Below are 13,967 nucleotides of genomic sequence, written 5' to 3' on the forward strand. Positions count from 1 at the left end.
AAAAAAAAAAAAAAAAACATTACCGCCTTTGGATTGCTTGCTGTTTGTCCTCCTGCCCGAATCAGCTCATAGGCGAGCGAGAGCGGAGAGCAGTCGAGCGTTTGTTTGGTCGTGCGCCTCTGCGATGCTGCGCTGCTGCATCATTGACCATTGCCGTGGTACCTAGCGGTGAGCCTGTCGATGACGCCTAGTCGACGTCCCTATGCGCCTTCAATCACGACCCAACGCGCGTGTCCGCAATTAGGATGTCAACTTTGTTGGGGCACGGCAGTGAGCGACCGCTCTTGTATCCACTTCCGGTCGCGGATCATTCTTTGGTAGCACGGCACGGGAAACCATATTGTAAAGGGGATGAATTGCTTCATTTCTCTCTCAGCCGCAAAAGAAGTTAGAAGAAAATGAATCCCATACCACGTTCTTACACTTCGTTCCCACCAGGCTTTTGGCAAGCCAAAACCGTCCGGGGTATTATCGTATGTTTTAGAGGGGAATAAGAAAAAAGCAAAACGCGCGCGCGCATAATCTCGGGGAGCTGTTGGTGCGAGAACGTGTGGATATGATAAAAAAAAAGTGTAGGCACAGCAAACCCTCTTCCCCCAAGCCCCATCGGCCACCGTCCCATCGACCACGTTTGCCGCGTCATTTCCGCCGTCAAACCATCATCGTCGGATTGTGTGAAGATGAAAATCAGGAAACAAAGGGGGGTTGCGATGCAATGGGCTCGTCGAACATCAACTGTCCGAGCAATGAAGGACATTGAAGGGAAGGGGAGAGAGGAGAACGTGAACAAGAAACCAGCAGTCCACCAGAAATTGGACTCCTCCAGACACCAGCAAGCCACCCGCCCATCCCATTGAGCAGATACATTCCCGGTATATACGAGCGAGCAGCAGCCAAGTCTGCTCCATTACCTTTCGTATGGGATTTGGGGTATCGATTTTCCTTTTGAAACCAGCAAACTCTCCTCATGTGTATGGATCTTCCCCGCGTGCCTCGTGGTGACGTGTCGTCTCATCGCTTAAGCCAGCTTCTGGTCCGGCCCAGGGTATTGTTGAGGGTGCCTGGGCATGCCGGCTTGAGGCGGCATAGGATACTGGCCGGCAGCAGCTTGGGATTGGTGATGAAGGTAGTTCTGGTACTGCATCGCCTGCGCTTGCTCGGGCGTCATGTAGCCGCCGGGCATTCCGGGGGCGGGTGGCATACCCGGAGCGCCGCGGGTCACCTGCGCGTGGGTGTCCTCGGGCGACTCGACGGCGTTGTCGCCGTCGACGCCATTCTCGTTTGTGGCAGGCTCGGGCGCGTTCAGGCAGGCCTTCGGTAGGGTCAGCGACATGCTGCACGCAGGCGCGGGGCGATGCGCTTGCTTACCTGGATGAGGTTTTTGCCCTCAGGCTTGGTGACGAGGGGCTGGAGCTTTGGCGTCGTAAACGTGTAGACGAGGCCCGTCTCGGAAACCACCAAAAGCAGGACCTGGGTGCCGGTCAAGACGGAAAGCTCGTAGGCCTGCGAAAAAGAAGCCGTCAGTCAATTGGGGTCCAATGCGGGACAATGGGGGCGGTGTCGACGCGATCGTGTCGCGTCGACGATGCGCGACGGGGTCAATGCGCGCTCACCTTCTTCATGATGCCGGCCTTGCGCTTGGAGAAGGTGATGTGGCGTCGCGACTTGTCCTGGATGAACTTGATTTCGATCTTTCTCCTCTCGCGACCGGGCTTGTCGTCGTCATCGTCGTCGTCGTCGGCCTGGGGACGAGGGCGCTTGGTGCCGCGGTTGGCGTCGCCCTGGGCGAGGGCACCATTGCCGTTGTTGGCGACGTCGTCGTGAGCAGAGGGCGACTGCTGCTGGTCGTGCTCGGTGATTTCGCTGGCCATGGTGTGAAGTTGGGGTGGTGGCTAGTAGGTGACTGATTTGGGAATACTGTATTGCGATTTCCTGTTTGGATGCAACACCCGTCACAGAGCAGAGAGTGGATGGAGCGAGTCCGACCGAGGGAAAGCGGTTTGTCGAGCGGACCGAGGGGACAGGACAGCGAATGCGCGTTTTGCGAACCAAGCCTAAAGCAAGCGTTCAGTTACGGATGGATCAGGCAAGGCTGCTGGTAAAGACAGCGAACGGGTCGGGTGGCGGGCGAGGCAAGCAAGGGAATGCACGGGGGTGGGCGCGTGCGGGTTGCACAGAAGGGAAGAGGCCATACCGAGTTCTGCTGGGCTGCTTGGCTTTTGCCTTTGGACTTGTACCGACCGGGGATGAACTTATTTTGCAGAAGTGTCTCAGAGAGGTAAAGGTTGGGTGAGAGATTGGGAAAAGCCGGACGGAGGGCGGTATTCGTTTCTTGTGGGCGGAGGGTGGAGAACGGGCTGGGCGAGCCAACCGGCGGCGCAGAACGCGATCCTGGGCGCGCGAGCCACGGTCAGCATGAGTCGAGTCGCACCCTCGCCCGCCCGGCTGCAGACACGCCGTTCTCAGCCAGGCCCGGAATGCGAGGGCGCGGGCGGGGAGCAGCGGTCGCAAGCAGCCAGCGGGTGGGCCGTGTGCGACGGGCTGGCTGGCGAGCGAGCAAAGGTGCTCCAGGGCTCGGCGGGGGGGGCGATATGCGTGGCGGGCGGGTGGACGATGGGCATTGGGGCGTCGCTTACCTGTTGCTTTGCTTTGCTGCTGTCTGCCTGCTCGGGCGCTGGCCAGAAAGAGGTTTAGTCGACGACGGAGGAGGAAGGCGGCCGCCTTTTGGGGCAGGCCTAGCGGGGTCAGCTGACCGAGGGGCGCGACTTTGGGGCTTCGGAGCTTGCCGGCGGCCCATCCTCGGCATGTGAAACGGGCAGAAAATCAACTCGCCCAATTTCCCCGCCCGCCGGAGATTGGAGATTTGTTGCGTCGCACCTGACGAAAGAGGAAGGACTTCTCGCCGGGGGTCGTACCTTCCTTAGGTCCAACTGTGCTCCTTCCTCAACACTACGACTACAAACTACTAACCACCACCATCTTCTACACCTCTCTCTCTTTCTCCCTCTCACTCACTCACTCTCTCTCTCTCCAGCCTACTCATCTCCACTCCCTCTCGCAAAATGCTTCCTCCCACTTGCACCCGCCAATCACACCCCCCGGCTTGACGCGCGCCTGAAACCCTACGTGTCCGACTGCCCGCGTCGTCCGACGTCTGCGAGACCTCTTGAATGCCTCTTACGCCGCAGCTTTCCTTTTCTCTCTTTCTTTCTCTCCTTCTCCTCTGTCCTTCTTCTCTGTCACCGTAGTAGACATTGTAATAATTCTAGCAGTCAGAGTGCAGGCATTCTGTTGGCTGTCTTTTCATCTTCGATTTTTTCCGTCTTTCCCTCTTTCGACCATCTACTACAAACGAACGACCTTTGACGACACTCCCTGCTGCTTTGAAGAAGACCGTTGAACGGCATTTCATCTGCTTGCACTCGAACTCGAACCCATACCCTCCCTCATTTACACGTCCCTCATTCCCGCCCTCAATCATGCCCAACAAGATCCTCGTCTCCTTCCTCGCCAGCGATGTCCTTTTCCTCCTCACCGGCGGCCTGCTCATCGGCTTTGCCCTCATGTCCGAAAAGGACCTCCGCGCAAATCCAGACATGGACTCGGTAGCACAGCATCTGTTGCTGAAGCGGACGCCGCTGACGGCTGCTGTCGTGAACGCCATATTTATCTTTATCGCGTTTGCACTAAGTTTGCCGGGCTTCTTCATACCCACTAACCGCGGCTGGTTCAAAGCCCATGGCTGGATGGTTACCCTCTGCGGCGTCTTCACGCTCGCGATTGGCTCCGCCATTTGGATTGAGACGTTGCGTACCAGGAGCATGCTGGGCTCGGTGTGGGCGAAGGAGTCGGAGGCTACCCAAAGTTTGTTGCAGGAGAAGGTGCGTGCTTCGTGCTACCTAGCCACTCACCGGCCGGCGGACTGATGGATGTTCTAGTTCAATTGCTGCGGCTACGACTCGCCCACCTCGCCACCATTCATTCAGGATTCGACCTGCACGTCCACGCTCGTTGCCGCGCGTAAAGGCGGATGCATCGGCCCCTTTAGCAGCTTCGCGAACCAGTACTTGGACGTCATTTTCACTGCCATGTTTGGTGCTGTCGGTATGTGTCTCCGTGTCTCGTCTTTGCTTTTGGTCCCCTTACTTTTTATTTCACCGCTGTTTCTACTCTCCAATCCCCCATCTTTTGGAAGTTTATATTAGTGAACATTCGGGCTGACGTGATGCATTCATGCAGGTCTTGACGCCATTGTTGTGCTGTGCGTGACAATGGTACTCAAGGATCGCCAGGAGCAGGCAAGGTACAGGCACATCGACGAGAAGAACGGAATGGACGGGATCTAAGCTTTGAACTTTATGCAAATCTATTTTGCGCTTCTGGGAGCCGCAGGATTACCTCGAAATCTCGAGATATTGGGCGGAGGCTTGCCAAGAACACAACTCAATACGAATCAAATCTTGATACATGGCATGACTTGAGCAGCACGTCGAATCACTCAGGATGATACACAGAATGACAGACACGCAATCAAGCAAAAAAGCAAACGCGAGCACACCGCCTCGCGGCTTACCCCAACGCCCCAAAACTAAATAGCCCCCAAGCCCACCGACCCGCCTCCACCCGCTCCGAATCACACGGCATCACAAGCCCCACCAGCACCGGAACTCGGACTAGGACCCGTCACGGCAGCGGGCCCGGCGGTGCCCATCCACTTAGCCATAAGCTCGGTTTGAGCCGCAGCGCCCGGCCCAGCAGGCCCCGCAAACACATCCCCCGCGCTGCGGTCGCGGGTGCGCACGGCGGCGTCGAGGCGGTACACGAGGCGCTCCATGGCCTGCTTGGCCTCGGACATGCGCAGGCTAGCGGTGCCGGAGCCGCGGATCTGCGCCATGATGCGGCGGACGGCCATGGCGAGGGTGTCGACGGCCTGGTCGAAGGCCGTCTGCTCGGCGCGCGCGGCGTCGCGGCTCGCGGTGTCGGAGTTGCTTTTGGCGGCCAGGGGCATGAAGCTCAGCGTGCTGAAACCGGCGTCGAGGGCCGTCGAGAGCAGCGTGAAGCGTGCGGTTATGATTGCGAAGTTGGTCGTGGGCCCAAATTTGAAGTCGGGTTTTTGAAGCCGCATCAGTACCGCAATCATTAGTTTGGACTGGGTGAGGGGTTTGCTGAGGAGGTTGGGTGTTTCGAGGAAGAAGGCGAGGGCGAGTTTGCGCTGGAAGAGGGATTCGCGCGTTGTTTGGTAGGGGAGGGAGGTTATGAGGTATTGTTGCAGGACGGGATGTTTGATGGTGTTGTAGAGTGATTTGGATATTGTTATGAGCTGGGCTTGTCAGTACTGGTTTGAATTGTTTAAAGGTTTCTTCCTACCGTTGACTCGGCGCGGTCATCAGGGATGCTCGCGATCAAGATGCTGGTGGTATAAAGGACAAATTCTTGGAGGTTGCCGTACTCGTGCACATTGTCATCAATACTTAACCTCAGCACACTGAGGAGTGCCGTTTTTCGTGCCGGACCCGTCATGCTACCCAGTGTCAGTCTAGAGATGGCAAAGACTGGGGGAAACTTGCATTGTAGCATAATTACGTAGCAGCTTTAATACCCATTGTAGCCTTACCGGGGGTGGTATTTTCTTATCTATCAAATGTAAGCATACATCCACTGAAGGATATTCTATACGGACCTCTGCTGCTCTGTTCTAGTGGCGTGAGTGTGTCACCAAGTCGGGTTGCTTCTTCCTTGGCACCAAGGAGCCGAAACAGCTCAACAATCTTTTCCGAACTAAGAAGCCTCCGTAATTGAGACGGCTGCAATGCCACTATCTGCATATATGCCTTTGTGAGATCCGTTCTCGGAGAAAAGCACATCTCATTGAATATCCATGAGACTATCGCATCAGGCAAAGGTTCCATGGCGATCTTACTATGCAAAATGTCAGATAGAAGGGTAAATTCACGTGTCGTGACATCTAAACACACCAGTTAGTAATTCAACTCAATTCGAACAAACCAACTCTTATACCTTTAAGCGGACTATGCCAACTTTTGCTCAGCTCCTGCCGCGGAAAAGGATCATTTCTGGTCGAGTTTTCCGAGGCTTTTGCACCAAAAAAGTGCCACACGGCCTTCGTCTCGAGTACTTCTGTCCGCAGCAAAGCATTTAATAGCTTTCGTCCATCCTCACTGCCGTCTAGAGCTGAAGCTACAATCTCTTTTGTTGGACCGGCCTCTTTTTCTTCTTTATCTTTTTCCTCTGCCTCCTTTAACTTGGCCTTTGTTTCGGTGATTCTCCTTGTCGCTTCCGTATGGCTATGTGCACGTTCGACAAGGGATGCCAGAGAATGCTTGTACTTTGGCGGCGGGGGTAAGAATGACGATGCTCCTTGCCCTCGCCTCCCACGGGTTCTCATGTCATGGTTAGATCCCGTCTTTTGCGATTTCACCGCGGATTGGTTGGAGTCGGGAGCAGGCCGCTTTCGAGTCTTTGCCAACAAGGTACCCAAATCTTCAAGCTCGTCGTCAGACTCTTCTTCGCTGTCCGATGTTCGCACAATCTCCACACCATTTTTGAATACGCGTTTGCTACTTGATGTTGTGGAAGTTTGAGACGGCGGCGGGAGAGACGATATGGACGTGTTAAATGATGAAGGTGGTGGGGAGTCTGGTTTTGAATGGGTATGCGAGATTTGGGTAAATTGGTGGTTCGGAGATTCATTGGAAGGTTGTGATACGGCGGGGGGTGAAGGCGCGTTTGCGGATGACGGCTCGACGGGGATCTTGTCGTGCACAACGGACGTCGGACGCGGATCAGTGCGCAAATGCGCATTTCTGGTATCTGCGGAAGAGGATTCAGGCTTCCTGGGTATGGCGGGCGTGGACGTTTCACGCGTCACGCCATTCGGTGGCAGAGCCGGCCGCGGTGCGTCGCGCGCCAGCAACCAGGCGTTTGGACCCGGGCGCGAAGTGCCTACGGGCCATAGGGGTCTCTTATCAGAGCCTGGGCGAGGCGGGTTGGGATCAGTCGTCACGGGCATGATGGGTGTTGTTCAGACCTGTGCCGCCGTGGGAGAAGAGGGCGTCGCGAAATTCTTCAGAGGGCGCCCGCTTGTCTTTGGGTTGGGTGAAGGGTTTGAAAAAGTCGGTAATGTTCCCATTGCGCTTCATGACGGTGAATGATGGCTGAGGAGCGGTACTGGCGGCGGGCGGGCGCTGCGTTTGAGACGGGCCCGGGCTTCGCGGTCAACGACGCGCGAACTTTTGTCGCGCGGCCACGTGAGGGAGCATCACAGCGCGCGCCGACGGAGCGCAGCGGGACGAATATATTGATCTGCGGTCGTCTATTGCTCGCTCCCAGAGCAAAATGCCTCTTTTTTTCTCTACACGCGAAAGTGGCCGTTGCAGCGCAGCCTACAGGTACTCTCACCTCCGAGACCTATCCAGCCCATCTCCCTTAGCGCGTCAGGCTAACGACGGGTGGTGGCAACCAACTAAGATTGGCTAAGCATGCCGTCAGCGACGTCGGGAGCCTGCAGTCGCGCGAGCCGGCGGCTGACGGGAGCTACGTGTGTATTTTTGATGTTTGTTCCATGCAGCTTGTCTCTCGTGAGATGGTGGCAATGCCGCTGATCGGGAGGCACGTTCAGGCAATGGCGTAGGGGATTTTCTCACCGAGTTATATTGTCTTGTCGGTGAGGTGTACAAAGCTACAACAGTACGGCCGAGGGGCCTTGCAGTTTGATTTGAGGCTGCGGGCTGCGATCCTGCGAGATCCCGGATCCGGGGTCCGGAAGGACGGTTTGGTGCGCCGGCCGAGCAGCAGGTCGCTGACGCAGCTCGTCCTCAGCCCCTAACAAAGGCGGCCGTTGACGAGCTTACAGGAGCGTCGGGGCCCATCTGATCGGCGGCCCATTGGGAAAGGAGGAGCTGGACGAACGATTCGCCGCCAGATCTTCCACGAAGCCTCGTTTCATGACACAATGAAGCAGCGGCCCCCACCGCGCTCAGATCTTCATCTAATCTTCGGGGCGCGTGCTGAGCCCTTCGCATCCCTGAGCGCGCTGGCGATGCGTTGTTTTGCAGGCTCCTTGGCCAGGCGTCGGCCGGGTAGCGTTCATCGCCTGGGCGGGCGTGGGCAGTACGGGCAGGGCGGCGGGCAGAGGAGCGAGGCGTTGGCGTGTCAGGAATTGACAAAAATAACGCGCATACGTGCTTCATGCGCCCGCCCTCGGAGGCTCGGCTTTTTGGGTTGGGCTGCGTTATACAGCGGCAATCCGAACATCCTCCTCCGAGCTGTGCAAAAGCCGTACCAGTGCCGCCGCTCGCAAACACCATCGCGACCTCTTGCTCTCTTTCTCCGCCCGACCACGGCCTCGCTCCTCGATCCGCCGGACCCGCCCCCGGCCGTGACGACATTCCTCCGCCGCAGATTCTGTCTGCTTACAGCATCCGCCTGCCCTTGTCTCCGGCCTAACCGAATCCCGTCGTGAATCTGTCCTCCGCCTTTCGTTCCCTCCCTTTCACCTCTCTATATCCCCGGATACTCGCCAGCGACACCAAGCGCCCTCCCTCGTCCCCCTACCCGAGTCCGCCTGGCATTTTGCGACGCCCCCGTCCTTCCCGGCTGAGGCCGGCCCATCGCCGCAGCTCCCTCCATCCACCCCGACACCTGGCGTCAACCGTCCCCGCCCGCCGCAATGGCGCTCCAACCCTACGAGGAGGAGAACGAGGTGTCGAACCCGGTCAAGCGAATCCGATGGGCTACCCACCGCGAGCAAGGGCCAAAGGGCGAGCGCAAGCGCGCCTCCGTCATAGGCCGTCTGCATCGGCGCATTGGCTCGGGCGGCAGCGAGAAGAAGGTGGAAGCTGGCTTGCCAGAAGACGATGAAGACAAAGACGCTCCGCCCCCGCCCGACGACCACGCGCACTCCGACGCGGGCGGAGATGAGGCGGAGGCGGGAAGGACCATCTACTTCAACCAACCGCTGCCTCGTTCGGCCAGAGACGAGGAGGGCCATCCGCTCGTTATGTACCAACGAAACAAGATTCGGACCGCCAAATACACGCCCCTCAGTTTCGTGCCCAAGAACTTGTACTATCAATTCCACAACATTGCGAACATTTACTTCGCTTTTATCATTATTCTCGGCGTAAGTTTCCTTTAGTCTTGAGGGTACGATCGACTAAGAACTCTCCAGGCCTTTTCCATCTTCGGTGCCTCTAACCCAGGTCTTAATGCTGTCCCGTTGATCGTCATTATCGTTGTCACCGCCATCAAGGATGCCATTGAAGATTGGCGCCGAACCGTCCTCGACAACGAACTCAACAACGCTCCCGTCCATCGCCTCGTCGACTTTGACAATGTCAACACCTCGGAGGACAACGTCTCCTTGTGGCGCAGGTTCAAGAAAGCAAACACCAGGGCCATTGTCGCCTTGTGGAAGCTTTACAAGAAGAGCAAGAATAATAAAAAAGGCAAGGATTTTGCCGAAAGGACGCTTGACGAGTCAAGACCATCCATCGACACGCGACGCGCGTCCGCCATGATCAACAGACGCTCGTTTGCGTCCGCAAGGAGCGACGACGGCCCATCACCCGGTGACGACGCGATTCAGATGACGCCCGTTCCGTCTCCTCTCCCTGGTCAAGGCGAACGAGGTGATGATACCCTTGACGTTGATGGACAGCCTGCCGTCCTTGCTGGTCCGACATCCGAAAAGGCCGCTGCGCCCGACGTACATCAACGGTTTTATGGAAGTCTGCTTAATCCTTACCGATCAAGTCCGGACAAGGCTAGATTTAAGAAGGACAGCTGGAAGAATGTTCAAGTTGGAGACTTTGTGCGTTTGTATAACGACGAACAGATTCCCGCCGATATCGTGGTTCTATCCACCTCCGATACCGATGGAGCTTGCTACGTCGAAACGAAGAACCTGGACGGAGAGACCAACTTGAAGGTCCGTCAAGCTCTCCATGCCGGATTACAGGTGCAACATGCTCGTCATTGCGAAAAGGCCGAATTCGTCATCCAAAGCGAAGCGCCGCATGCCAATTTGTACGCGTACAACGGAGTCGCTCGCTGGACCCAACGCGATGCGAAGGATCCTAACGGTGCCGGAACGGAAATGGCGGAACCGATCACCATCAACAATCTTCTTCTGCGTGGATGCAGTCTCCGGAACACGGAATGGATCCTTGGTGTGGTTGTCTTCACCGGTGAAGAGACCAAGATTATGTTGAATTCCGGTATCACTCCTACCAAGCGGGCCAAGATCTCCAAGGACCTGAACTGGAACGTCATTTACAACTTCATCATCCTTTTCTTCATGTGTCTCGTCTCGGGTATCGTTGAAGGCGTGACCTGGGCACAAGGCGGGAACTCTTTGGACTACTTTGATTTTGGTACCTATGGTGGAAGTCCGGCCGTGTCGGGTTTCATCACCTTTTGGGCTGCCGTCATCCTGTTCCAGAACTTGGTTCCCATCTCGCTCTACATTACCCTCGAAATCATCCGGACCATCCAGGCAGTTTTCATCTACAATGACGCGGCCATGTACTACGAGAGGCTCGACTATCCATGCACACCCAAGTCCTGGAACATTTCCGACGACGTTGGTCAAATCGAGTACATTTTCTCTGACAAAACCGGTACCCTAACCCAAAACGTCATGGAGTTTAAGAAAGCGACCATCAACGGTGTTCCGTATGGTGAAGCCTACACTGAAGCTCAGGCTGGTATGCAGCGCAGGCAAGGTATCAACGTTGAGGAGGAATCCGCCCGAGCTCACGAGCAAATCGCACAAGACCGCGTTAGAATGCTGGATCTGCTGCGCAAGCAGCACGACAATCCCTATTTGCGCGACGAGAATGTGACATTTGTCGCTCCTGACTTTGTCGCAGATCTTAACGGCGAAGCTGGTGAGGAGCAAAGACGGGCAAACGACCAATTTATGCTTGCCTTGGCCCTATGTCACACTGTCATCACTGAGAAGACTCCTGGCGATCCGCCAAAGATTGAGTTCAAGGCCCAGTCTCCCGATGAAGCTGCGCTCGTTTCCACGGCGCGTGATTGCGGATTTACTGTGCTTGGACGATCCGGCGACGACATTATTTTGAGTGTCATGGGTGAAGAGAGGAAATACACGGTCTTGAACACGCTCGAGTTCAACTCTTCGCGCAAGCGTATGAGTGCTGTCATTCGCATGCCGGATGGAAAGATTGTCTTGTTCTGCAAAGGCGCCGACAGCATCATTTATTCCAGGTTGAAGCGCGGCGAGCAGTCTGAATTGCGCAAGGTTACGGCAGAGCATCTTGAAATGTTTGCGCGTGAAGGTCTTCGTACCCTTTGCATTGCACAGAAAGAGCTTACGGAAGAGGAATACCAAACATGGAACAAGGAACACGATATTGCTGCCGCGGCCGTCACCGATCGCGAAGCCAAGCTCGAAGAGGTTTCCGATGTCATGGAGCGGGATCTGATGCTCCTCGGAGGCACCGCCATCGAGGATAGACTTCAAGATGGTGTTCCGGATGCCATTTCTCTCTTGGGAAGGGCCGGTATCAAGCTTTGGGTTCTGACGGGTGACAAGGTCGAAACCGCCATCAACATTGGTTTCTCTTGCAATCTGCTGGACAACGAAATGGAGCTCATCGTCATCAAGATCGAAGATGAAAACCTGGACACGGCAGAAAAGGAACTCGACAAGCATCTCGCTACGTTCAACATGACCGGATCCGACGCAGAACTCGCCGAAGCGAAAAAGAATCACGAACCTCCTGATCCGACGCACGCTCTCGTCATCGACGGAGATACGTTGAAGTTGGTTCTCGACGAGTCGTTGAAGCAGAAGTTTTTGTTGTTGTGCAAGCAGTGCAGATCCGTTCTTTGCTGTCGTGTCAGCCCGAGTCAAAAGGCTGCCGTTGTTAACATGGTCAAAAACGGTCTCGATTGTCACACTCTTTCCATTGGCGACGGTGCCAATGATGTGGCTATGATTCAAGAAGCTCACGTTGGTGTCGGTATCGCTGGTGAGGAGGGTAGATCTGCCGTCATGTCTTCGGATTATGCTATTGGTCAGTTTCGCTTCCTCACAAGGTTGGTTCTCGTTCACGGAAGATGGTCGTACCGCAGATTGGCGGAGACCATTGCCAACTTCTTCTACAAGAACATTGTGTGGACGTTGGCCTTGTTCTGGTACCAGATCTACTCTGACTTTGACTGCTCGTACATTTTCGACTACACCTATGTCATTATGTACAACTTGGCATTTACCTCCTTGCCAGTCATTGTCATGGGTATTTTCGATCAGGATGTTGATGACAGAGTCTCGCTGGCCGTCCCGCAACTCTACAGGAGAGGTATCGAGCGTCTTGAATGGACACAACGCAAGTTCTGGTTAGTATTGCGATGTTTGTGGTTTGGTTTTTACTGACGTCAGTAGGGGCTACATGATCGACGGTCTTTATCAATCCCTCATGGTCTTCTTCATGGTCTATCTTCTCTTTTCGCCGGCAACCTTTGCTAGTGAGAATGGTTTGGATGTGGCGGACAACAAGCGCATGGGCATCTACATTGCCAGTGTGGCTGTCATTGTCGTCAACCTTTACATTCTCATGAACACGTTCAGGTGGGACTGGCTCATGCTGCTCATTATCGCCATCAGTATCCTGCTCATCTGGACTTGGACCGGCATTTATACCGCATTCACTGCTGGCTTCACTTTTTACAAGGCCGCGCCACAAGTATACGGTCAACTAAGCTTCTGGGCCGCAACCTTGGTCATTACAGTCATGTGTCTTCTCCCAAGGTTCACATTCAAGGCGTTTCAGAAGGTTTATTTCCCTATGGATGTGGACATTATCCGAGAGCAGGTCATTCAAGGCAAGTTTGACTACCTGAAGAGGACTGATACGTTCATTCCTCCTCCGCCGCCGCCTGAACCGGAAAAGCTGGACTCGCTTTCGTCCTCGGAAATCTCCAAGCCTGGTAAGCAGGATCGCAATACCGTTTCCAGTTACAACGGTCCCGACGACGAACGGCCTATTTACCCTCCATCAGTAGCCCCCACCGCAACGACGCATAACGCAAGAAGTCAAAACGGCAGCGACAGCACCAACTGCACCAGGCATAGCTATTCTTGGCATGATCAGCAGCAGCAGCAGCCGCAGCAGCCGCCGCAGAACCCGCAGCGACTCTCGGTTCAGGTTGATCCCCCTCGACGATCGGGCGAGCGTCCTCGACCGTCGTTTGAACGTGCAAGGCATTCGATGGATCGGCCCATGCGAGCTAGCTTTGAGGCCAATTCTGATTTTACTTCTGCCGCAAGGTTAAGCAGGTTGGAGAGCAGTTATTCAACAAAGGACGTTGAGGCAGTTGATATTGGGGTTGCGCGGTAGTGAAGGTCTGTGGCTTTGGCCGGACACGATACCAAGAAGCTGTACATGTCTGAATGCGTTTATCATCTGAGGCGTTCGGTTTCGTTTGTTTCGCTGGAAGTTTTGCAGACGGGTTTAAAAGCTCCCGACTATGCTTTTAATCGGGAGTTTGAGGCGTATTGAGTATACCACGGTTGGCCTTTGCTCTTTGTTTCCGGTACCTTGCATTCTGCTCTACCTTTTCGATGAGTTCTTTGCATTAGCATCCGTTCGGATTGCTCATGGTTGCATAGACGGCAATAAAGTATTTTTACTGCAGTTGCTGACTCGGCAGTGCCTGGATTTATCCGCCAGACGCTATCCGCTTTTCTAGTAAACATGCCAAACCTAATCAAGATAGAGGCTATATTAAATAATAGTAATAGTGAGTATAACTGATTGATGTACATCTGGAGCGAGTGATGGAGCGTGCCCTTGTAATGACTTGCATGATCGGAGTTGAGGACGCGCCGACGGCTGTCTTGGCGCGCCGCGGACGTGCCCTGGTGCACTCGCGAATGATGGCATTTCTCGGCGAGCTGCGCTGCCTAAACATCTTTC

The 13,967-nt window shown here is 55.2% G+C and overlaps 5 protein-coding genes across 5 annotated transcripts; 2 read left to right on the plus strand and 3 right to left on the minus strand.

Annotated features, from left to right (window-relative positions):
• Positions 1-1,018: 1,018 nt before the first annotated feature.
• On the minus strand, positions 1,019-1,871 carry K452DRAFT_237193 (uncharacterized protein; the record flags this gene model as incomplete). The annotated part of the gene is made up of 3 exons (XM_033537565.1): positions 1,019-1,312; positions 1,369-1,503; positions 1,614-1,871. The coding sequence occupies 3 exons, from the start codon at positions 1,869-1,871 to the stop codon at positions 1,019-1,021; spliced, it is 687 nt and encodes a 228-aa protein (XP_033392338.1).
• A 1,210-nt stretch (positions 1,872-3,081) lies between these two features.
• Positions 3,082-4,533, plus strand: K452DRAFT_292222 (uncharacterized protein). The gene is made up of 3 exons (XM_033541330.1): positions 3,082-3,881; positions 3,939-4,104; positions 4,240-4,533. The coding sequence occupies exons 1-3, from the start codon at positions 3,480-3,482 to the stop codon at positions 4,344-4,346; spliced, it is 675 nt and encodes a 224-aa protein (XP_033392339.1). The 5' UTR covers positions 3,082-3,479; the 3' UTR covers positions 4,347-4,533.
• Positions 4,502-7,267, minus strand: K452DRAFT_127589 (uncharacterized protein). Its single transcript, XM_033535253.1, has 5 exons — positions 6,019-7,267; positions 5,681-5,965; positions 5,568-5,634; positions 5,368-5,521; positions 4,502-5,320 (listed from the first exon to the last, which is right to left on the minus strand). The coding sequence occupies exons 1-5, from the start codon at positions 7,028-7,030 to the stop codon at positions 4,634-4,636; spliced, it is 2,205 nt and encodes a 734-aa protein (XP_033392340.1). The 5' UTR covers positions 7,031-7,267; the 3' UTR covers positions 4,502-4,633.
• Positions 7,268-7,835: 568 nt separating this feature from the next.
• K452DRAFT_312994 (uncharacterized protein) lies at positions 7,836-8,408 on the minus strand (the record flags this gene model as incomplete). The annotated part of the gene is made up of 1 exon (XM_033543613.1): positions 7,836-8,408. One exon carries the CDS (start codon positions 8,406-8,408, stop codon positions 7,836-7,838), a length of 573 nt encoding a protein of 190 aa, XP_033392341.1.
• On the plus strand, positions 8,292-13,684 carry K452DRAFT_322282 (uncharacterized protein). The gene is made up of 3 exons (XM_033544486.1): positions 8,292-9,142; positions 9,191-12,387; positions 12,434-13,684. The coding sequence occupies exons 1-3, from the start codon at positions 8,690-8,692 to the stop codon at positions 13,386-13,388; spliced, it is 4,605 nt and encodes a 1,534-aa protein (XP_033392342.1). The 5' UTR covers positions 8,292-8,689; the 3' UTR covers positions 13,389-13,684.
• Positions 13,685-13,967: the final 283 nt, after the last annotated feature.

The sequence above is a fragment of the Aplosporella prunicola genome, assembly GCF_010093885.1.
Source record: "Aplosporella prunicola CBS 121167 unplaced genomic scaffold K452scaffold_42, whole genome shotgun sequence".
NCBI lineage: Eukaryota > Fungi > Ascomycota > Dothideomycetes > Botryosphaeriales > Aplosporellaceae > Aplosporella > Aplosporella prunicola.